General features: G+C 43.2%; 1 protein-coding gene across 2 annotated transcripts in view; it reads left to right on the plus strand.

Annotated features, from left to right (window-relative positions):
- Positions 1–4: 4 nt before the first annotated feature.
- The window catches only part of ESYT3 (extended synaptotagmin 3), a 30,443-nt gene continuing 8,032 nt past the window's right edge, over positions 5–22,415 (plus strand). The window contains exons 1-15 of one of the 2 annotated variants that reach the window (XM_057376730.1): positions 5–274; positions 6,060–6,101; positions 6,910–7,044; positions 7,489–7,565; positions 11,931–11,997; positions 12,596–12,685; positions 13,699–13,754; positions 16,194–16,314; positions 17,305–17,478; positions 18,007–18,089; positions 18,501–18,549; positions 19,176–19,265; positions 20,104–20,166; positions 20,261–20,329; positions 21,477–21,542. In XM_057376730.1, coding sequence (XP_057232713.1) covers positions 5–274; positions 6,060–6,101; positions 6,910–7,044; positions 7,489–7,565; positions 11,931–11,997; positions 12,596–12,685; positions 13,699–13,754; positions 16,194–16,314; positions 17,305–17,478; positions 18,007–18,089; positions 18,501–18,549; positions 19,176–19,265; positions 20,104–20,166; positions 20,261–20,329; positions 21,477–21,542 — 1,452 coding nt within the window. Of the gene's footprint in view, positions 275–4,510; positions 4,630–6,059; positions 6,102–6,909; positions 7,045–7,488; positions 7,566–11,930; positions 11,998–12,595; positions 12,686–13,698; positions 13,755–16,193; positions 16,315–17,304; positions 17,479–18,006; positions 18,090–18,500; positions 18,550–19,175; positions 19,266–20,103; positions 20,167–20,260; positions 20,330–21,476; positions 21,543–22,415 lie in introns of those variants that run through there. The other variant, XM_057376731.1, reaches the window with a different exon arrangement.

Here is a 22,415-nt window from a genome sequence, read left to right on the forward strand (position 1 = left end):
GGCCATGCACCGAGCGGCCACCCCGCGCCCCGCCGCGCTGCCGCGCCTGCTGCTCTCGTCCGCGGCGCGGGCGCTGCTCTGGCTCGGCCCCGTGTACCTGGCGGGATACCTGGGGCTGAGCGGCAGCTGGGTGCTGCTGGCGCTGGCGCTCTGGCTCTGCTGGGGACTCAACCGGCGGGGGAAGCGCGACCGCCTGGCCGCCGCCTTCGCGCTGCTGGAGGATGAGCGGGAGGCGGTGTGCCGGGGCCTGGCAGCCCGGCACCTGCCGGCCTGGGTGAGTGAGGGAGCACCGCGGGCTCTGCCCCGCATCCCCCGGCAGCGGGGATGCTCCGGGTGCCGGCGGTTCCGGGCGGCGACAGCGGGACAGAGAGCGGGGTGTCCCGGAGCGAGCGGCAGAAGGGGTGGCACTGATGCCGTGGGCCGAGCAACAGCGTCTTTGATTTTGAAGTCTTGCTCAGTAAACCGAGGATTAAATTGGAAGTTGTGTTAGCCCAGGAGATGTGTAGTAAAAGGGTGTTTAAAACAGACTGATGTATCGCCAGAGAAACCTCCCTTCAAATATGTGGTGTTGCATTGCAGGTATTTTGCTGCCGAGGATACTTATTTTAGACTTTGTAATCCAGCAGATTTCTCCCCTTTAGTGTCATCTGAAAACAAAAATATATAAACATAAAATTCTCTTCCTGCTAAAAACTAAATATTTAACTTTAGGGAGCCATCTCTGGATGGCGTGAAAGGCCAACTCCTGTTTCTTGTTCACGTTTGTTTATAGTGAATCTATGTTTTAAAGTGAAGAAACTAGAATTTCTATCTGCTCATTTTGGTCTGTGTCTTAGTTTATTTACTGGGCAGTGTAGTTGGCTGATGAAAAGGATGATGAGGTGTTAGAGTTGTTTTTCTTTTATTRTCATTTGCCTAGCATTTAAAAGTCTGTCAGGGACTGGTAGGGAAATGCTTTTCCTGTAAGAAAGAATATCAAAGAGCTCTATTTGTAAGGGGTRTTACACAGAGACATTTATAGTCGGCAAACTTTTATAGCCTACAGCACCTGGCTCTCCTTAATTCTGTGGGAAATGAAGGCAGCTGGCAGTTCTGAAGAGTGAGGCCAGGGTCTCCTGGCAGAGCTGGTGCAGCTCCCTGCACATGTTCCCTGCCACCAGGCACAGAAGTCTCTCTCTGAATGAGGTTTCTTCTTGTTTGTATTGACAGAGTGTTAAAAAAAAAAAAAAACAATTCAGGGCATTAATGAGTGTGGTGGTGTCAGCTCTTGCCCTGAATCGCTGAGAGCAGTGTTGTGTTTTATCCTCAAGTGCCCTGAATCATTGTAACCAGAAATTGAGCCTCTTAGTCATTGTTGAAAAATCAGACTTGCCTCCCCAGTGCACACGAATTCAAAAAGTTCCATTAGGTTTGGTGGTTGAAAGTTTCAGCCTTCATTAGTGTGGGAGCAAACGGTCGGTCTGTTATTGGTTACCTTGTACTTGGCCTTCACAAGGCTGCACAGAGAGCACTGTGTGCCCCAAACACAGGAGAGGTTTGGATAGATGGAGAGGCTCCAGCAGAGCCCACTGAGTGGTCAAGGACTGGACAAGTGTCTGACAGAGTTGGGGCTGTTCAGCCTCCTTCAGGAGAAGGGAATCTTTAAGAGGTAGCTCATCCCTCTCTCTTGCTGCCCAGCATGCGCTCACAGAGATGGCAGTCAGRCTCTTTCCAGAGATCTGACTCCTGACTTGTGAATTCTTACTGCTGTAAGGCAACATGTAGGACCTAATGATGAAGGGGATACATGGTGTGCTCTTARTTTTATCCCTATTGCCGTTTCCTTTCCTTTTGTGTATTGGTGACTTTTGTTCTTCATCAGCTGGGTGTTTGCTTCCACTCTACATTTGTACTTGATGCRTTTCAACTCCTCAGTTTTAATTTTYCTTCCACCCCATTCTCTGTTTGATCTGTTTCTTCCATGTGCCAGTTTTTGAGGCTGATTTTCACCTGATGTCTGTTCAGTTTATTCTTTGTGGTGTTTTCTTTTTTATTTTTCATTTTTGCCTTTCAGTGTTCATGARCCTTCAGTTGGGAAGTCTGAAAATRTCCTTGAGTTCTTCTCTCCTGTCGTGCAGAGGTGGGAGTAGGAATACARTTCAAGCTAAGAGGAGCATGGCTTGGATTTGCAGTGTTGTAATCCTAGGAAAGGTTCTGAAGGTGTAAAACAATGGCAGTGTATTGAGATTTGTAAATCTTTGTCTCCTCATGTGTTCTGTAATAAAATGAGGGGGATCCATCCAGTGAAGAGTTGATTGTGCTGTTGATGAAAAATTGTTCTCCCTACAACTGACTTCTTTAAATTGGCTCATGTTCTGTTCAGTCCTGGTATCAGTTGTTAGTGAGATTCACRGTGCAGCCTTTCCTTTAGAGGGGATGCTGGGAGGGTTTCCCTAATCTACCCARCCATCTGTTTTGGGGAATTTGCAGGGTTGTTTTGCAGCACCAGTTTCTTGGCTGAAACCAGCCAGTGAGTTTGGAATAGACACATTCCTGTGCTAGACAGTGTATGTGGGCAGGCTGTGCTTCCCCAGGAAACCAGGCTGGAAATCTGCTCATGACCAGTACAGTCAGATCCATGTCTTAGAGAGGTGAGACTCTCTGACTTCAGCATGTGCAGCCTTTAGCATGGCTTCTGTAAAAACAGGCAGTGCTCAGAGCAGAGGTGGCCTTCCACCTTCACTCCGGCTCCTAGGGTTGTGGTGACAGCTCCATGTTACTTTTGCCACTTTKTAGCTGGTTGTACGTGACAGAATCCAAGTATGCTGTGTTTCTTCTTTATTTTAAGCTCCTTTTACCGGGAGAAATATCACTGGGTACAGAACTGTCCTTTTAAAATGTTCCCTTTAAATTCCTTTTTCATGCAAAAGCCTTGTTCACACTTTTTTCCTCCTGTATGAATAGCTAAAAATCCCATCCCTTAAAGAAAACAAAACMYMAAAAWYCCCMAMMAAAMCCCAAMAAACCAAACAAACAAGCAAAAAACCAAAGCAAACCCTGATGGATAGATTGGATAGATTGCAGTGTTGTATTTGAACAGAATGGTGCTGTTGTGTCAGACACTGGGTTTGTTATTGCTCTGATCCTTGGTGTGGCTTGCTCCAGGGCAAGGCAGAGTCCTGCAGAACTTACACATTTTCTTTACTTGCTAGTAATTGCCCCTTCCTTCATGCTTTTGATCTTCAAAGCTCTTTTCAAATGCTAAGTAATTTTTGCTGCATTCCTTAAACTTCGGTAAGAAGTATGCCTGCTTTTGTGGGTGGGTAAAACTGATTCTGATAGTGGGACTTGCCCAAGGCTACAGGATTAAATCTTACCCTGTTTTAGTATTAACTTTGGCAGCTCTTGGTGTCTGGTTCTGGGCTTAGGAAGTGTTTTGGGCTCCTCCTACCTGTGCTGTAATGATAACAAACTCGGGGCAAGACCTTGCTGTTGGGGCTCTCACCAGTAACAAGGGCCAGAAGTGAGTCTGAAATTCGAAGAACATGAGTCAGAAGTGTGGAACTGCAGATCGTTTTATTTTCAAAACATGTTAGGACACAGTAAATTCTTAAAATGAGTGGTTGGGTCAAGAAGAGAGCTTGGTGGTGTCACTGGGCTGAGCTAGCTATGTGACATGCTAGCTAGAATGTATGTTATGGGGATACCTCGTGGGTAGGAAAGGGTTTGCTCAGAGCTTGTGTCTTACTACACAGTGGATAATGCAGTTGCAACACCTGGATACCAAGCTCTGCTTCCTCTGTAGAACTGCTCATTTAGTTCATACCATTGAGTGGAGCTGAACTTTGGTATTGGACACCCATGAAATTTGGTGGCCTGTCATAAAGAGTAGAAAGCTTTTCACCAGAGACATGCAGTCAGCCAGCTTCTGTTGTGTTCACCTCTGCAAGCCCAGTTGTGTCAGCCCAGGAGCCCCTGGCTGTCCTTGGTSCCAGCCTTTGAGCTCCAGCAGTGCCATTGCTTCCATCTGTCAGAGGAAAGTGGCTGGATAGGGGCTGGGTTGCAGACACCTCAATGAGGGGGTGTCAGGTGGGTGGAAATGTACCCCAAGTGTCTATCACATCATCTGAGGTGTCACACAGTGCACTGTGATTCATTGCAGTGGCTCTGGGCTCTCTGGTTTGGGTGTCTATGGCTCAAATAGGAAATTGAATTTTGCTTTTTCCTAAAGTGTGTGTACCTACAGCCTCCTACTCATGATTTTTGCCTCTTTCCTGATGCTCTTTTGTGCATTTCAAGTCTCTAGGAGCCTTGGCTCTAGTGAATAATCCCAGGCAACTTTTGTGGTTTATAATGTCCCACTTTTCTCCCCTGCACATATGGGCTGTGACTTTCTCACTGGGAAGGGGTAGCCTAACTGTTGCCATGTCCTCCCTTTTGGATCACATGCCTCTCCTGTCTGTAAGGTGTTTTTTTAAGAACAAGCTCACCATGGTACTTCTATCCCTGCTTTATCGTTCATAGGGCTGATCCAGTGCTCTGGCACAAATKCTGCAGGATGTTGGCACTTGGCAATTGCATGGGAAATGGGAACCCAGGATTTATGTGCCCTGGTGGAGGACCTGTAGGTGGAARATGAAAGGATGGCAGGTGAAGTGGAGATCCCCTGATTCACATAATCTGCCTCATTTTACAATGTCAGCAGCAGTTTATCTGTGTTGATTGTCCCTTCTGGGGCTGAGTTCTAGCCTTATCRTGCAAATCGACCCCGGCAGGGTGACATTTTGGTGAACTTCTATTGTCTTATTTAATAGAAAAGTTGCTATTTAGAGCATCAAAAGAAAATGCTTATAAAGAATATGGTGATAATACTTTGGAGGTTTTTAATGAGTTCATTTGAAGCATTATTAGAGCAAGGAAAATGGGGTCTTCAATCAGACATGAAGCTGTACTAAAAGGCTGCTGTCCATTTCATCCAAACACCTCGAGCACCTCTCTGAAAGCTGCTGAATTCAACAGCAAGCCTTTGCCTGAAGAGTGTAATTCACAGCTCTTGTAAGAGGAGGCATTGTCCTACCCAATTACTATTATCAGACTAGATGATAGTCAGAATCCCTTTGTATTCAAGTGCTCTTGTAGAGCTGAGCAGGGCTCAAATGTCTATTCTGAGAAGCTGCTGCACTGACCTTCCCTTCTGTGGTAACCTGCTACCAGCTTGTAAAACCAGCTGCAAATAGCACATCCATAGGACTTCAGTGTGTGATTGCAGTAAGGTGATTGTAGCTCTTCACTCAGCAGCTTCTTGCTGGGATCTGAGAGATCAGTTGCTTGAGASTGGTCTCATAYCCAGTTGTCCTGATGGTGATGAAGCAAGTCATAACTTCAGATAACTGAAGAGATTTTGTAATAGGCATACACACTTCATGTTGGCATTTGGTGTGTCTAACTTAAAAACACAATGTATRAGCAACTATTTAATTTTGATTTGTCTTTGCATCTCAAAAAGCTCTGAGAGGTGAAAACACATGATGTTGTATGCTAATAGGCTTGAACTCTTACAGTGCTTCTTTTCCCTGAAGCCATTGGCACSGTGTTGGCACCAGTGGAGAAATGCTGCCACAGCCAATACATTGAGTTTCCCAAGCAGGTTCTTGTTTTCCAGACTGTGGTGTCCTGGCTGAGGTGACCGAGTACAGATACAGGTCCTGCACAGCTCATGATCTGAAAGGGAATTAGGTTCTCGTGGCTTCCCAAGGCGTGACAAGGAAGGATGAGAAATCTAATGCTGCTTTACATCACGAACAGGATGTGACACTTGCTTTAATCATGTAAATGTGCCCAGAGGCATACTGATAYATCAGTGCACGTGGGTGCTTTTACCTTTTACTATTCTTTACTGGCTTATTTTCATTTTACAATTTTTCAAGGAGGTAGTAAATTATAAAGTATGTGTGTATGAAGGTAGARGGATCTCAGCTTAGTCTAAGAGTTGTTCCACACTCCCTGGTATCTTTTGCCTGTGTTGCAGTGTGCCCAAGCAGATGGCACAGGGCACTCACTTTATTTTTCTTTGTATCCAGGTTCACTTCCCTGATGTTGAACGAGTGGAGTGGCTGAACAAGGTGAGGAGCTCTGAACTCCAGTTGGTGAGGCTGCCTGCTCTGAGCTGCATCCCTCCCTCCATCCAAACTCGGCGGACAAGTCTGAGAAAGTTATCAAATTACTACAGTGTAGCTCAATTGTATCAGTGTCTGTATGGGAGTCACTTAAGAATAGCATCACTGAGGTTGAGAGCTAATGTGAGCCTGGTTGATACAAATTTGATAAATTTAACACTTCATTTTGAGACTAAAAAGAAAGTTTTTGCATGTATATGTGGATACATGTGTGTGTATGTTTTTATTATTATTACTTTAGCAAACCTGGTGATATCTTCTCTTACCTGGAAGGTTCCCAGAGATCACTGAGGCAAATACTCCCATCAGCAGGTGTCAACCTCTCAAAGAAAAACAGCCAAACTTGCAAATTAGCATCCAGCGTGACTATCTCCTTATATTTTTTTTAGCAAAATTTTCTTTTTGTTATAAAAGCTCATCTCAATCTTTAAATAAACATAACTCCAGGGAACTTTGTGGCACTTTAGAGTAATTAAGGACATTTAGAAATGTAACCCTGGGCTTTGTTGGCTTCTGTGGTTGAAGCAGTCAGTAGACTCCATTGCTGAAAACTCATCCTTCAGTTCCTGAAACAAATTTGAATTCTGAGCTATAGAGATGGATTCTTCCATAAGGACGACTTAAGTGCACACAATTGACTTGGTGTTTTAAAAGGACAGACATTAATAGCCAGGGTTCTGTAATGTCTGTAACTAAGCTAATGGTGTCTTACTCAAATAATTTTCAGTGTGTTCCTGCTTTTGTCATTCTTTAGGTTCTTGTACAGGCTTGGCCATACTTCGGAACAATCATGGAAAAAACATTTAAAGAAGTGCTTGAACCAAAAATCAGAGCCAAGAGTGTTCATCTGAAAACATGCACCTTTACCAAAATCCACTTCGGCGAGAAGGTAGTGGAATCCTTTGTAACACTTGTGGTTCACTCTTTTCTGAAAAGTTCAGATGCAAGGGGAGTCAGATAGTCAGCTTTTTAATAACTTTCTTCCCTCMTCACACATTTCTTCCCACTTGCTGTCAGTATCCTGGGACTGGAGATAGAAAAAAATGACCATACCCATATTTATTGCTGTTGAACCCTTGCAACAGGAGTTTTCAGTGCTCTCTAAGGCTTGCAGGATGTCTAGGGCTACTTGCAACCAGCCCTGTGTTTCAGAACTGCCATTCTGTTTTTTTCTGTTTTAAAAAAACTAGTGYGGTATACTCACACTTTACATGTGATTTTACAAAGTATTTAATGAATTCTTCTGTACTCAAATTGATCAAAGTGAGTAGGATTTTTCACTTGGGCTTAACTTGATATTAACTATGTTGTATCTTTTTTTGCTGTATTTCAGTGCCCTAGAATCAATGGAATAAAAGCCTACACCAAAGAAATTGATAGGAGACAAGTTACCCTGGACCTGCARATATGGTAACATTGCATCATTGATKATGTGGATGGYTCTTAATTTACTGTCTGTGTATGTGTCATGCTGGACTGGATGTGGTCCACTAAGATGAGCCTAGAATGATTTAATCTATTTCCCACCTGGATGTTCTCAATACTTACAGAAGTGAAATGTGCATCAGCCTCTAAACCAGAAATAACCTGCACAGGCCTAGGTGTTATTACTGATTCTGGCCCATCTTGGCTGCCATGGGTATGTGCCCCTTGACTTTGCTATTGAAGGCAGTGAGAACTCAAGTTTTGGAGCTGTGTTTCCTGTTCTCAGGAAAGCTCTTAGGTATGGAGGTGCTCAGTTGTGTTCCCCAATATTGTTTTCTCATTAGTCCAACCCCTCCAGTTCTTCCAGAACTACTTGCACTATTTATTTTTTTAATTCTTTCCTCTAGATTAATCCTCTGTTTTAGTCACCATTTGTTCTCTGTTCCATCCAATACATTTCCTTTTTTGGTTACAGCTGTTCTCAGAGTAGAAAACTGCCTCTAGCTCTGTTAACAACAACAACAAAATTAGATAAAACATTTAATACCTCCCAGGCTGTTTTAAATTAGCTTGTATGTTTGTTAACATCAGAGTCATTGCAGAGCTAGATTCTCTCCTGGTTTAGCCTTGGAGAATGGAGTTACTGGGGGAATTACCACTTGCCTGCTGCTGTAGTTCTGTAACTTTAGTGGGTGACTGAGCTGCCTAATTTGAATGGCTTTTTTGTGGTAATACCAGGGAWAAACTATGAAATTACAGTCTGTCTTGGCAACAGCACAGGGCTCCTCAGAACTGTGCCTGCTGCTTAATGTGGCATTGGCATAGCAGCATCCCCAGCCCTAGCAGAGCACCACCACTCCCTGCCAAGTGACATGCTTGATTTTCAGTCAGGTGTTTCAGTGCTGTTGGCCAAGTRCTCTTTGTAATAGCCAGGTCAGGGCTGGTGCCTTTGGCAAACCATTTGTGTTTTCCATGTTGAGATTGAGTGATCTGATGCCTTTTAAGCTTTGCAGAAGGTTGCTGCTGCTCTCTGATAAACTGTTTCCGCAGGCTGCTTCTCCCACATACTCATTTTCCCTGTCTTGTAACAATCCCTGTGCAGAGGGATTCCCCCACCTCCATATTCCTGTCCCTCTGGCAGACCCATCAACATCTCCAAACTGGCCAAGAGCTTCTGTTCCTCATGCTTATGATAACCTTGCCCAAGCTGGTGCCATCTGATAACCCCAGTATTTTCTGTATTCACCCAGGAGTGTGCAGTCTGCCTCGCCTCTTCTCCAGGGCTGCATTAAGGCCTCAGCTTCATTTGTGTTCATATGTTAACATCAGTTTCTGAAACTAAACTTTGTTGTGCATCCTGCAGTGTCTGCAGGAGATTGTGTGTTGCTTCCAGGAGCAGGGARAAGCAAATCTATGAGCAATGGTATTATTTGCATGCCTTTTTCTAGATTACCGATAGAACAGTTTTTTCTGCTACTTAGAGGAGATGGAGTAGAGCTGCCCCAGTGTGAGGCTGCCCTTCASTCTGCCTCTTGGTCTCTGTGCTGGCATGATTGGTCTGTTTACTGGGCTGTGTGCTGGCTTCTTAGCATCAGAGAAGAGAGTGATGTGCTGTGGGTGCTTGTGGGTTGCACTGTGCAGTGCTGGCACCACAGTGGCTGACCTTCCTCTCCTGGGTTGGGTTTCAGTGAAGCAGAGCTGTGTTGCAGTGGACATGAAAGGATTAACRTGTCTGCATGTTGTAAGCATTACTTCTTTGCCTTGGTGCTTGCTAGCTGTAATTTTGTGGGAGTTCTCCCACTATTGAACCCACCTGAGTGTGATCTGTTGTCTGGATCACCACTGACCATGGCAGCTGCAGCAGGGAAGGCTGAGCAGACACTTCACACAGGATGCTGTTATCCTGGTGTTCCTCAATCCTGCCTTGGCAGCAGCTCTGCCCCAGTCCAGGTCTGAGTTACCCATTGTGTTAGGCAGCACCTTGCATCCAGAAATCTTGGCTTGCTCTGTAAGTGCTTCTTGCTTTCAGTCTCACAATARTAGAAGAGAACAAATTTCTTTTTTCTTCCAGTTTTATCAAGRAGGCAACTAGTTGCTGAAGGCCAGAATCTTTGACTTGATGTGGGAAAAATACAGAGAAGGGCAGGAGTAGAAAAAAAACTTTCCTTCTTACCCTTCCTTTGTAGTCTGTATGAAACCATTTGTGTAGTTTTATTAGCCACTCATTGACACGTGGTCCATGAAGGGCTTTGTTTCACCTGTTCTCCTGAGCTCCACAGCATGATGCAGCACTGGGCATTGTGGTTCAGTTCTGTGCCATGAGAAGAGGAGCTTCTTTTCCTCTGTGTTAAAATTGCATCCTTTGCTTGGGAAGCATGAAAAATAGCACTTAGAGGTCCCTTATTTGTATGGGCTGTAGTTWTCAGCAGAGTCAGGGATACAGGAAATCTGGTATTGCATGAAGTTACCAAAAGAACTTGAGAAGCTGCTTCAATTAAATCTGTTAACAGCAGCTTACATGACTTAGACCTCAGGCTTTTGAGTGTCAGGGCTTGAGTTTGGCTCAGGTGTGCTCTGTGGCAGGACAGCAGAGAGCACAGCAGGATTATGCTGAACAGAGGAGCAGATGGAAGCATGAGCATCTGGGACTGRAGAATAAATCTRATTTAGAAATGAAGAATAAATYTAATGAACGAAGAGGGTATGCTTCYTACCAAGCACSCTGGCAGGGGGGTGATGCCTGCWTGAGGCAGACTTAAGGATAATTAGAGGCTCATACTTTGATAAAACTTCTCAGACATCTAAATTCTAAACCATGGTTGCATGTATTGAAGTGTTACTGGAGAAAAAAAGACATCTAAGACTGATTGGGAAGAGTTTCTGACTGTGTGAAAGGCAGAAAGGCTGCAAATTGAAACACCACAGCTCTTACTTGTTGTGTTAGACAGTTGCAATAGCCGAATTAAATCCTCTTGGATTAATTACTGCAAATTAGGGAACTCATTTTGGCTTCTCATTTAGAATTTTATTGTAACAATGCTCTATTAGCACCCAGTGTAATGAGCTGTAAGATAATGTCAAAATTGTAGAAGTTAACAAACATAAAATAAGTTCAATTATGTCACTAGCTTTTAAGRTTGTGTTAATTTTGACATGGTTTATGAGGTTGGAAATGAGAAATGAGAATTTTTAATTTAATGTTATTATTAAAGGCTTTAATCTSTGTGTTATGAGCTCCTAAAATTCTGTTAGGTGACTCTGTAAACAAATACACAAAGAACTTTGCTTTCAGAAATGGAGACAAATTCACAGAGTTGCACATTCTTGGCACATTTTTTTGGGGTGGGAGGGAATCCATCTATATGCAAATTACAGTGTGAATTTGTGGCAACTGCAGCACTATTTGCCCATATGCATGTGGTCAGAGCAGCACTCCTGTGCTTTTGCTTTGATTATGGGKTGAAGTTATGCGTGCAGGCAGCAAGCACAGCACATTCACTGTGCTGCAGTACCTTTGCACCCTGCTTTACCTGCAGGGTGTTTGTGTGTCTGCAGCCAGAGCTGTTTCTCAGGGGGCTGAAAGGGAACTTGTACCTCCCTCCAATTGTTTTCTGCCAGAGGCATCAACAGATCTCTGAGGTTCTGCTCCCTGGGGAGTGACTATTGGTTTCTGCTTAAGATGATGTTTATACTTTAATAAAAGTCTAAGGTGGCTTCCAAATTGCCAAAGTACTGCATTCAGCATTTGCTTTATTTAAAGCCTGATGTTCTCCATGGCAACTGACCAAAATCTGATCTAAGTTGTTGTCTTTGAATTCWGCCTCAAGGAAACCTGGTTATTTTTCAGTTTGTCCTTCAAGTGGGTTTTTGGGTTGTGGGCAAGGGTGATGCAGGGGCTTTTTGGGTGTGGGCAAGGTGGAACCCCATAAGTAATGCAGGATGGCTCTGCACCATCTTGGGAGCTGGGCCACCAGGCTGTGGGGTGGGACCAGGCTTTTGACAGAGAAGAGAGMAAGAGGGGCAGATGTTGAATTTTGAATGAGCCTCTTGGTCCCCTGCTTGGAGCAAGCTCACCTCAGCCAGCCACAAGTCTTAAGAAGGGAAAAATTATCTTTAAATATGAATGTTGCTTTGATATTTTACATGATGATTTACTAGCTGACTGCAGGTTTTCTCTTGTGAGAGATCTGAACTTTGTTCTACTTCCCCTTTTCCGTCACTTGAAAATCCATCTCTGCCAATGGGATCCTGTTGTCAATCCTTAAACTGTTCTCATTTATACACTGTACAGCCCCAAATTCCTCATGGGACTATTGCAAACTGTGGAATAATGTGAGAATTTTCTTTCAGTTACATAGGGGACTGTGAGATTCACATGGACATATCGAAATTTAATCTTGGCGTGAAAGGTGTACAGGTGCGTGCAGTGCTRACATTGTCTGTTCAAGGCTGTGTGGGGCAGGAGGTAGCACCTCCCAGTGGGGAGGTCATGACACTTAACTGGGAAACCAGCAGCTATCAGCTTGGAATGATTGGATTTATCTCCCTGTTCTTGGCTGGGGAAATTATGCCTTCCATGGAAAGCACTTAAATACCACTTTCAAGCTTCRTAATGTGACTCTTAAACAGGGTCAGTGCTGGAGCATTGAGCATGTGTAGGCCAGCATCTGCCACTGCAGTTCAGAGGAGCTCAGAGTGTTGGTAGAGAACGCCAGAGGAACCAGGATGTTCATAAACTGGTGTAGATTAAACCAACAACCTGTTCTTAGAATGCTGAAAGCTAGTAGACAAATGGCTCCATTGTATGGCAGGATGCAGAGAGATGCCACAAACATAGAAAGTATTGCCTGGTATCTRCAGCAATGGTTTGGGGGGTAAAATATGTTGTCATTAAATTCTAAATAAAATTACTTCAAGTAGAATTTCTAAAATTATCTCCATCACTGAAAAGCTCACAGTTTTGAAGCTGCATCATGAGAGTACCWTACCACTCAGCTTTGCTATTCTGTTTGCAGCTGTATGGGACATTGCGGGTGATCCTGGAACCTCTYCTAACCGATGCACCTTTTGTTGGAGCAGTGACCTTGTTTTTTATGCAGAAACCGGTGAGTCAGGAATGASCTGCTCTCTGCAGCCTTCTTGTTTMTTGRTCTTAGTGCTTGGACAGTCTTCAGTGAGTGACAYGAGCTGTCCATCACTGGTAACCCAAAACTGTAGATGCCTCACAGTTCAGGTGCTTAAATAACAAATTCCGGATTGTTCAGTCTTCCTCTTAAACTCCAGGAGGATGTGACTTAATTTGCCCTATATTTTTGTAGTAGTGCCAAAACAATTACTTGCTTCACTCTCAGAACTGGAGGACTTTCTTATGGTGTCAGCCCAGGACCTGTTTCTGCAAGGTTTCTGTCTGGTGGATCTTCCCATTCATAGATTTTAAATGCAATAATCGTGGAGACCGTTCAGCCATGGTTGCCTTTTGAAAGCTTGCCTGTTTCAGGTCATGTGCCTTGTAGTGAACTGTGGTTTAATAAAGTATGAGAAACCTTCTAATCTTGTAAGAACCAGTTATCTCACAGCACACAGCTTTGCTTGTGGTTTGTGCTCTGCTTGAGTTCATGAAAGTCATTTTTGATCTTGAATGAGGTGGTTTTGTTTATTTAGAGCAGCATTATTTTAGAACACTAAAAAACCCCTCTGTTTATTGTACAAATAGCAATACAGACCCCTGACATCAATGGCATTTGTAAATCCCCCTGCTTCAGGGCATAGGCCAACCCCAAGTGAAAGGATGAGAAAACAACTTCAAAGTCTCACTAGAGTTGTTGAATTTCCTGCATGACCCATCTACCAGTGGCCATTGCTAAGGGCTGAATGTTGTCCTCCCTTCTATTAGCAGGTTAAGTCCCAGTGATACCCTCATTTCAGGATGGCAGATAAAATAGATAAGGGAATTGATACCAGCTGTTGGTTCTAATGTACAAATGAAGTCAGTTGCTGGTGCAGGTTTTTCTTTCTTTAAACTGCTGGCTTTATTTGTTTTCCCCTTTTAAATTCTRCATTTATTTTGAAATAAATTTTAAGAGATCTGTATAATATTTTCTCCCCGTTCTTGTTGTAGCATTTGGAAATCAACTGGGCAGGCATGAGCAACCTTCTGGATGTCCCAGGGATTAAGTGAGTGTCTACTTTGCTTTACTTTGGGATGGGGYTCTTCAGTTGATCATAAAAGTTGGTTGATGAGAGCATTGTGTGCAAGATTTTTTGCTGATGATGTTTATCCCGCTGTATCTGGCTGTGGCAAAACCTGAGGAGGGTTCTTTTTAAATTCYCTCAAAACTCTTTCAATCGCTTTATTGCATTTAGGGTAGAAATAGTAAATCCCACAAATGACAGTGACTTATAAACTAAAAAAATACACCCTTCTGTTTCCCATGTGCCAGTTATTTGCAAAGGTAGATGAGGTACATCTAGACTGGTAGTCTGTGCTTATGTTTGTTTACATTAAAGTGAAAAATAGCAAGGTATCACAGAGTTGCTGTGCCTCTGACAAATTCGAGTACAATCCATGATAAAGAGAACTGCATCAGAYTTATAAAGAAAAGGTTCTTTTTTTACGTAATCTGCTCACCTTTTAGGTGTAGCTCTTTTCCAGTGCCTCTTGGGTTAGTATTGCATACATCAAACTTGTACATCAAGGGTGAAAATCTTACTGAGTTTCAGTACTGTAAGTTTCAAACTGTTTCTCCAGATTGGGGATTCACTTTGTCCTTGTTCCCTAGGGTAAGGAGAAAATTCTGCTACTCAAGAGGAAAATATATTGGGTTACTCACCCACTGCCTTTCCCCGTTTCATGCAAATGCAGACACTTCTGTTCCTCTCTGTTCCCCTGCAGTTCATGGTTTGCAGACTCATAGGAAGTATCAGGCTACTGTAGGTGCCAGTTTATGCATTAAAGGGCCTTGGACGATGTTGAGTGAAAGGAAGCTTAATTTTTCTCTTCATTTGAGACCTGAATGGCCTTTTGCCCTGAAGTTTGGCCTGAGAGATCCAATTTTTATCAGAGGAATTAATCTGTTCTTTTCTAACTTGGTTTCCCTAATCCTTGCAGGGAGAATATATGTAGGTGTTCCAGCCTACAGCCTCTCATATAATTAAGTGCAAATTTGGTGTCCTAAATCTTTACTCCCTGGTTCTCCCACAGGGATTTGCACACAGAAACCTTTGCTTGCTCCTCAGYAGTGCAATGAAAGCTGGGAGCAAAACATGCCTGACCATGAATGAGCTGAAGTACAGGTTGAACAAGACCCCTCCTTGTCAAATGAATTGGGCTCACTTAAGATAGATGCAGTCGTCTGTCCTCACGTACAAGCTGTGGTTAGTTGGGTGTACCCTGACACTCGAGAGAAGGGCTAATTCTATAACATTCCTGTGGGTTTTTTTTTTACAGAAAAGCCAAGAGCTTGACCAGGGTTTCTGGTTTAACATTTGAGGTAGAAGACTTTCCTTATGTTCTTTATATATGAATCCAGCCTCCTCTGTTAATTGGGACAGTTTGTTACACAGTCTTATTCTGATAAGGTGCCTTATAAGCACTAGATTTATCAAGAGGATGAGTCTTTCACATACTTTGTGCTCTTGGCTTTTYCTATTAATATTGTCTTTTGCTCACACCAGGTTGGAGTGGTATGTTGAAATTCTCTCATTAATCACTGGGAGTACTGGGTATCTGTGATGGCCATGTACTTTTTGTACAAGAGCAATTGTAAAGAAAAAAATCTAAACTGAAAAGTTGAAAATGTGCAAGTTGTAATTAGGCTGGAAAGTTCCCTGAACTCCAAGACAGACAGGATCCTCARCTGAGCCAGTGTGGTCTCCAGTTACTCCAAATAAGGTTTTCTTTCTTTGTGCAAAATCTGCCAAGATGCAGAAACTCATCTGAGAAATGAGCTTGGCTTTTTTTTTTTTTTAAGTGTGTCCAGCTTCTCCTTCCATTTTACAATAAGGTTTCAGCATGTGGCCAACAGTAGGCAGCAGTGTGTGCTGAGGCCATTTCTGAGTCTGAAAACAAACTACCTGTAGTCCTTGAGCCCCCTGTGAAATACTGAAACTTTCTGATTCCCTTCTCCCCTTGTCCATCTCTGGTGTCGGCATTCCCAAGGGAACCCAGAAGGCACATGAGTTTGACTTTTTGCATGAAGATTTCACACAGCCTGAGCTCCCATTCATCATTTACAATCTGTTAKAGGCAAATTCACACCCTGCAACAGGGATGCTCCATATTGCAAACCTGCCTCACTAGGTTGAATGGCCACTTTGCAGCTCTTTCATAGAGTCTTGTGAGTTGGAAAAGATCTTTATAGAGCATCAAATCCAACCATTAACCTRACACTGCCCAGCCCATCAYTATGAGCCTAAGCACTTTTACAGGTCTCTTAAATGCTTCCAAGGATGGTGACTCAACYATTTCCCTGGCCTGTACCKAGTCTTGACAATGCTTTGGGGGAACTTAGATGGTATCACTCACTTTGCAATGCCCATTTCTGTCCCTCATTTTTTCATTCTGAGTTGTGACTGATTGTGGAGATTGAGGTTGCCTTTTCCCCCCACCTGCAGTGTCATGTCTGACTCATTAATTCAAGACTTCATTGCTGCACGGCTGGTTCTACCAAACAGGATCACRGTGCCTCTGAAAAAGAACATGAACATTGCCCACCTGAGGTTCCCTGTCCCCCAGGTGAGTTGTTTTTTCAGTGTCCTGGTGTTTATGTGCCCAAATGTGCAGTTGCCATCACATGGATGCCTCCAAGCTTGGTGTCTTTGGATGCTGCATCAGTTCTTCTAACCTGAACTGTGGGCTTTCTGTAGGTAATATTTCAGAAATGTAAGTGCAGATGTTGGCTAATTCATAATTTGGGAGGGAGGATGTGGACACTGGTAGTTCCTACCCTGTCTGCATGGCGCAAGGAGTCTGTACTCTGAGCTCATTTACCAATTAAACCTTTAGTCTGTAACTGCAGACRTGTTGTACATGCAAATGAGAGGATAAATACATAAGCAATGAGTGTCAGGCCATTTAATATTCTTACAAATGCTGTGAAGGGGTGTAAATGGGGAATTTGGAGGGTGACATCTCTTCCTTACAGAAAAAAAATGGGAAAAAAACCCAACAAACAAATCTTCTAAATACTCAGCATATGCAGGTCTTCAATCTCCTTCATCCATCAAAAACATAATGCACTTACTAATGAGGATAAATATGATAAATACTAATGAGGTCAAATGCATGCTCCCTGTTGCAAACTCACATCACTAAATTGAAGTGGAACGGCTCCTGCRCAATAAAATGAGAACATGCCAATGAGTGCTTAGTTCCTCCTTCAGTCAGTGGGAGTTGATCTTTACACTTGATTTGAATGTGGCTGTAATGCTGTGTGCATATGTATGTTTGTGATTTAAAAAGAAATTTAATATTATTTCCTACACAGTTATCTAGATTGACTTGTGCATCTGTTTAAGGGGGCTTTTTTCCCCCTCTAGATAAATGATGGGAAAAGTGTTTTATTGCAGCTGTCATTGGAAAGGTACTGCATCAAACTACATGTCTTTGCAGAACTGTCATGGTGACTACCCTTRCTGCCTGAAATAAACAGTTTTAGGAGGCAGCATATAATAATCATCCAAAGATTGCATTTGCATGACCAATTCTGTATCTTATTTTATCCAGGGAGTAATAAGGGTTCATCTGTTAGAAGCTGAAAACCTTGTTCAGAAAGACAATTTCCTTGGTGCCATCAGGGGGAAGTCTGACCCGTACGCTCTCCTCCGTGTTGGCACCGTGCAGCATCGAAGCAAGACAGTTTCCCGAGATCTGAACCCCATTTGGAATGAGACCTTTGAGGTACTGAACCTTTTGATCTTTCCATCTGTGGGATACACAGCCATTTACATCCCTGTGCTTGGAGGAYCTTCTCTTAGCTGGCTGCACTGGGTCAGGTGGAGTTCCTTGTTGTTTGGTTGAGGCATTTCTGTCCCTTAATGAAGTTCAAATTTACATTGTAAACTTGAAATGTCATTCAGGTTGATGCCATTTGCATGTGTGAGTTTTTGGAGGAGGTGCAAAGCACTGCTTTAAATATCAATCAGTGCATCAGTCTGTGCAGCTGTGGGCTGCTCTAGCATTGGTTCCTCTCTGCTTGTTAGGGATACCAGTTTGGGGGATTTAACTTGTAAGTCAAAACCAAGCAAACTGAACGTGAAATATTTTCACCTATAACCATATTTGTTATGCAATTAGCCACGAAAGAGCAGGGAAAAGTCCTTAACATGTTAGACAGCTGTCAAGTGTCATGTTCTTGTCCACAACCTCAGCGTGAATATGTATATGTGAATGCTTTTTATTTTTAACCCATACCTCTTTCTCCTCCAGTTTGTTGTTCATGAACTGCCTGGTCAGGACTTAGAAGTGGATTTGTACGATGAAGATCCAGATAAAGATGATTTTATGGGCAGGTAATTTAACATGACCTTTGATCGGGGTCCAGTAGCCTCTRCTGTGGGACACTTGAATTATTCATACTGGAAATTTAAAACTGTTGGAAGTGATTCCCTTTGCCCAGATATTGATACCAARTAATTAGTTCCTAGTGCAACTAAGGCTGAACAAGGTTACACATCTGCAGGGAATCCTGGAAAGCCATTAGAAGTGATAGTTACTGCAAGACTTGAGATTTAYTTCAAGTTTATTTTAGTTTTGGAAMTATTTCAAGGGGGAGACTTCAGGARTGTAAATRTGTTTCTSCACACATGTACACAGGTCATGTGGARAAGTTGTTATTTGGAACAGACTTGAGAGTGGGCTTTTTTGGTGGGTTATGCTGCATGCCTCAATATGCATTGAAATATTTGCTTCTTGCCTTTCAGCTTGGTGATAGGCCTAGTGGATGTAATGAATGACAGAACTGTTGATGAGGTAAAGATCACAGCTTATTTCTAAATGTGGTTGGTGGTGTATGCCTACATGCACTCATTTGTGCTCCCCCTCCACCACTACAGTATTTCTGTGTGCTTAAACCTTYCTTGCACTCTTGCACTGTGGTATTTTCACAAAAAGATAATACCAMAGTAGCCACTACAATAATTTTTATCACCAGGCTGGTAACCCCAGAGAGCCCTGAGGTCACGCTGAACCAGCAGTGGGGTATCTCCTGTTGATACCTCATGTCCTGTATGTACCAAATGTTTTGTACAAGGCTGCAGATAAAGTTTGGTGAAGCAGCCTGATTGCTGAGAGAAGAAAAGATCTGATCTTACTGTGGTTCATCCTGCAACCCAGCACTCTAGAAATAATGCCTGTCTTGGGTTGCTGCTGGTTGGAAATATCCCCATGCTTTGCCTGTATTTGAATGTCTTATTTTAATTTTCTTCTGCCTTGTACCTAAGTGGATAGATGTGCTGCAAACTAAGTGTCAAAAATGCAAGCTGAGGTGCTCAGAGTAAAGTTCATGTTGTCTATTGTGTATAAATCTCAGTCTGCAACACATATAAACCTGCTTTGCCTCTCAGTTCTCAAGTTGCTCTTTTTTTGTCTCCTCTTAGTGGTTTCCCTTAAGTAAGACAACAAGCGGACACTTGCATTTAAAACTGGAGTGGCTTTCACTGGTAAATRACCAAGAAAAGCTACACGAGGTGAGTATATTTGCTTCAAGGATTCAGGTACTCTGATCCCTGTCCAGTGATCAACAAAGGAGTGTGTAAAATTAGAAACCCCAGACAAACTCACGGGAGTTTGTTTTTGTCTGGCAAAGTTTTGATGTGATTCCCTCCCTGCTGCTCCTGCAGAGGAAGGGCATTTGCTTGCCCCAGGTGTCTCAGTAATTCAGGAGTAACTCAAATCTGGCAGCTCTTTTTKCTTGAATTAGCAAACCTTTGTTTGACTCACTGCAAAGTGGCCTCTCAGAGTTCTTTTCTTTGACAATTTTTCTCCTCCCWCTTCATCTAGGATTTGTGTAGGAACCCAGACCCCTGAAATAACCTGTACTAGTCATAGGCAGATACCCAGCACTAGTGCTTGGTAGGGCCATGTTTCCTAATGTTGTGTTGCTTGTGCAGCAGAATTGCTTGGATAAAGCCCATCTCCCAAAGAGATTGTTTCTTCATAATCAAGCAAAACCATTTGAGTTCCACTGAAGTGAATAAAATTGTTTCCTTGCTTTATTCTGCTGACACTGGATTGGTGTTGATGTATTTGGTTAAGTGTGTTTTTAGATGTCTTGCTGCACTGGGGAGCTGTTCTGCACCGAAAGACAGATAAACATTTAAAGTCAATGAATTGAAAAGAGTTACATATCATCTTATAAATRTTTACAACTATCATGCTGTGCATTTCTCTCCATTGCAAGTTTTGGGAGAAAGGCAGAGAGTTGCTTGGTCTTCAGAAGCTGCTCTTGGAATTTTGTTATATTTTACATTGTCCCTGGTGGGTGATCATGTCTACTCTTTGTTTTGTCTTTCCCTGCCTTTGCAGGATAAGAAGGGTCTGTCTACAGCAATTCTGATTGTCTACTTGGACAGCGCCTTCAACCTTCCYGTAAGTACAACCCCCTGCAGCAGCCTTCACTCTTAACCTCCTGCTTTTTAAAGACCGTAAATTAATTATTTTAAATCCTCTTTTACTAATTCAGAAAAACCACTTTGAGTATTCRAATGGTGAATGTGGAGCAAAGAAGATCAAAAATAACAAGTACCTAAAGGTAAAATTTATATTCTTCCCCTGTGCTTGCAAAATAACATTCTGGATTATGTGGTATCATAGGAACTGAAACTGGCCTGTGGTTGAAAAGAAATAACCCCTCCACTGTCAGAATCTAAGAGATCAGGGGTTCAAAATAATGATCGACAGCCAACCCCCACCCCAGCGAAAATCTAGCAGGTCCAAGGGGGAATGCAACCCAGAAATGTTTGATAGTGTGTGTGGTTGTCTTTACTTTCTTCTTTATGCTTTGGACAGAGAGCCTCCAGACATCAGACTAGGCCATAATATCCTTTCTGCCCCTGCAGGGGCTCCTCCCTTACTGAGCTCTTCCTGCTTGGCATTGGGGTGGGAGGAATGTGCTTGTCTGGGGTAATTTTCCTGTCTGCTGGAGACCTGACCATCAGATTCCTCCTCCCCTGGTTTCAGAGGGATTCAGAAGCCTCTCTGTCATTCTTACCTTCTCTCACATAGCATCTGTTTACTTTTTYCTCCCAAATACTGCATTTTGCTATTGCATTTCCCATTCTGTCCAAGTAGCTCCTCTCCTAAATACCACCTTTWTAATTTAGATGAGTTACCAGCACTGTGATACACATCACATTCAAGAATCCTTCATTCTGGACCTCACTGTGTGCACTTTGTACCTAGTGTTGTGCCAAGACAAGATCCTCACCCTTAACTTCTATAGCATTAGTGCAAAGAGGTGCAAGAAGTTCAGTATTGTTGCWTCTGGACAGGAATTGTTATTTGATGCCAAATGCTCACTTCCAGCTGCTTTAGAATAAGTCCTGAGCCTTGGGAACCAGTTCTGAGAGTTCTGGTTCATTCAGGAATGATCAAGGTTTCCCACTGASCTTCAGCTCTCCTTTCTGTTTCCTCCCAGCTTCTGACAAAGAAGCTCCTCACCAGTTGAAACCTAAATACACCAAACTTTGTCTGAAATGTGTGCCCTTGATGGTGGAGGGTAAGACTGTGTTGTTATGGCTGGAGGCTTTCCTGTGTACTACACTCCTCAGATGTCCCACATCTGGAAAATATTGTCAGCTTTCCAGCAGCTTACTTCAMGTAAGAGTAGTGGTTTGTAAACTATAAATTTCTCAATTATTTTTTCTGCCTTCTTCTTTCTTCCTTATATTAAATGACAGAAGATGGAAAGAGAACCTTCCTCCTTTGTCCTGCTCACAGTTGGGAACAAGACTCAGAAGAGTAAGGTGAGGCTGTTTATTGTTCTGCTTTCCTTAGATAGTTTCTATCTCATGGGTGACTGTCTCCAAGTAGCCTCTAGGAAGGGAAGGACTTCTTGTGAAGCTGATGTGAAGAGTTGTCCTTTCAGTGATTGTTGCAGAGCCTGGGAGTGGAACCACATCTAGCCCAGAGCAGGGTGTCATTTGCATCAATCTGGCTTTTATTCCTTCATCAGAATCTTTCCTGGCTCCTGTGTATCACAGTTTTACTGTTTTGGGTGGTTTTTTTCAAGCTGGACATGATGTATCTGGATCTCCTCCACTCTATTTTCAGTTCGTTTTTCATTATTTAAAAATTATTTTGGYTTCATGAGTATGAGCAACAGCTGAGCTCTGCCCTCCAAGTAGCTGCCATGTTCACTGTCCTACAACTGGATGTGGATGAGGGCAGCCCTTTGTTCTCTTGGACACCCATAGGAATGAATCCTGTTGTGGCTACACATGAGAATATAAGAMTGGCTCCTATTTTCCTTTGTTCCTTCCACCTGGTCCACCCAGAAATTGGTTCYGCTTGCATTTTTGCCTTTTGTGGCTTTCCCTTTCCCTACCCCATTACCTCCCTCTCCTAAGCTAGRTCAGACTTCCAGGCTTTCCCTGCTCCTTTCCCCTTGCTGCCAGCACTCCTGGCAGGGATGGCTGATTTACAGAGCAGCCACAGTCCCCGTGGGTGCTTTCCATGCTCTTTCATCTCTGAAGTGGATGGTGCAGGAGCTGTGCCCTCCCACTCTTCCCACAAGTTCTACCCCCCTAAATCTGCTCCTCCAGCTTTCCTGCCCTTCCCTGTCAGCTCCCTGTGGCTTTGGGAGCTGGCTCAGGGTGCTGCAGGCTGGGAGCAGCACT

This window comes from Malurus melanocephalus, unplaced genomic scaffold (genome assembly GCF_030028575.1).
Source record: "Malurus melanocephalus ecotype Western Australia unplaced genomic scaffold, MMel_1.1 scaffold_289, whole genome shotgun sequence".
Taxonomy (NCBI): Eukaryota; Metazoa; Chordata; class Aves; order Passeriformes; family Maluridae; genus Malurus; species Malurus melanocephalus.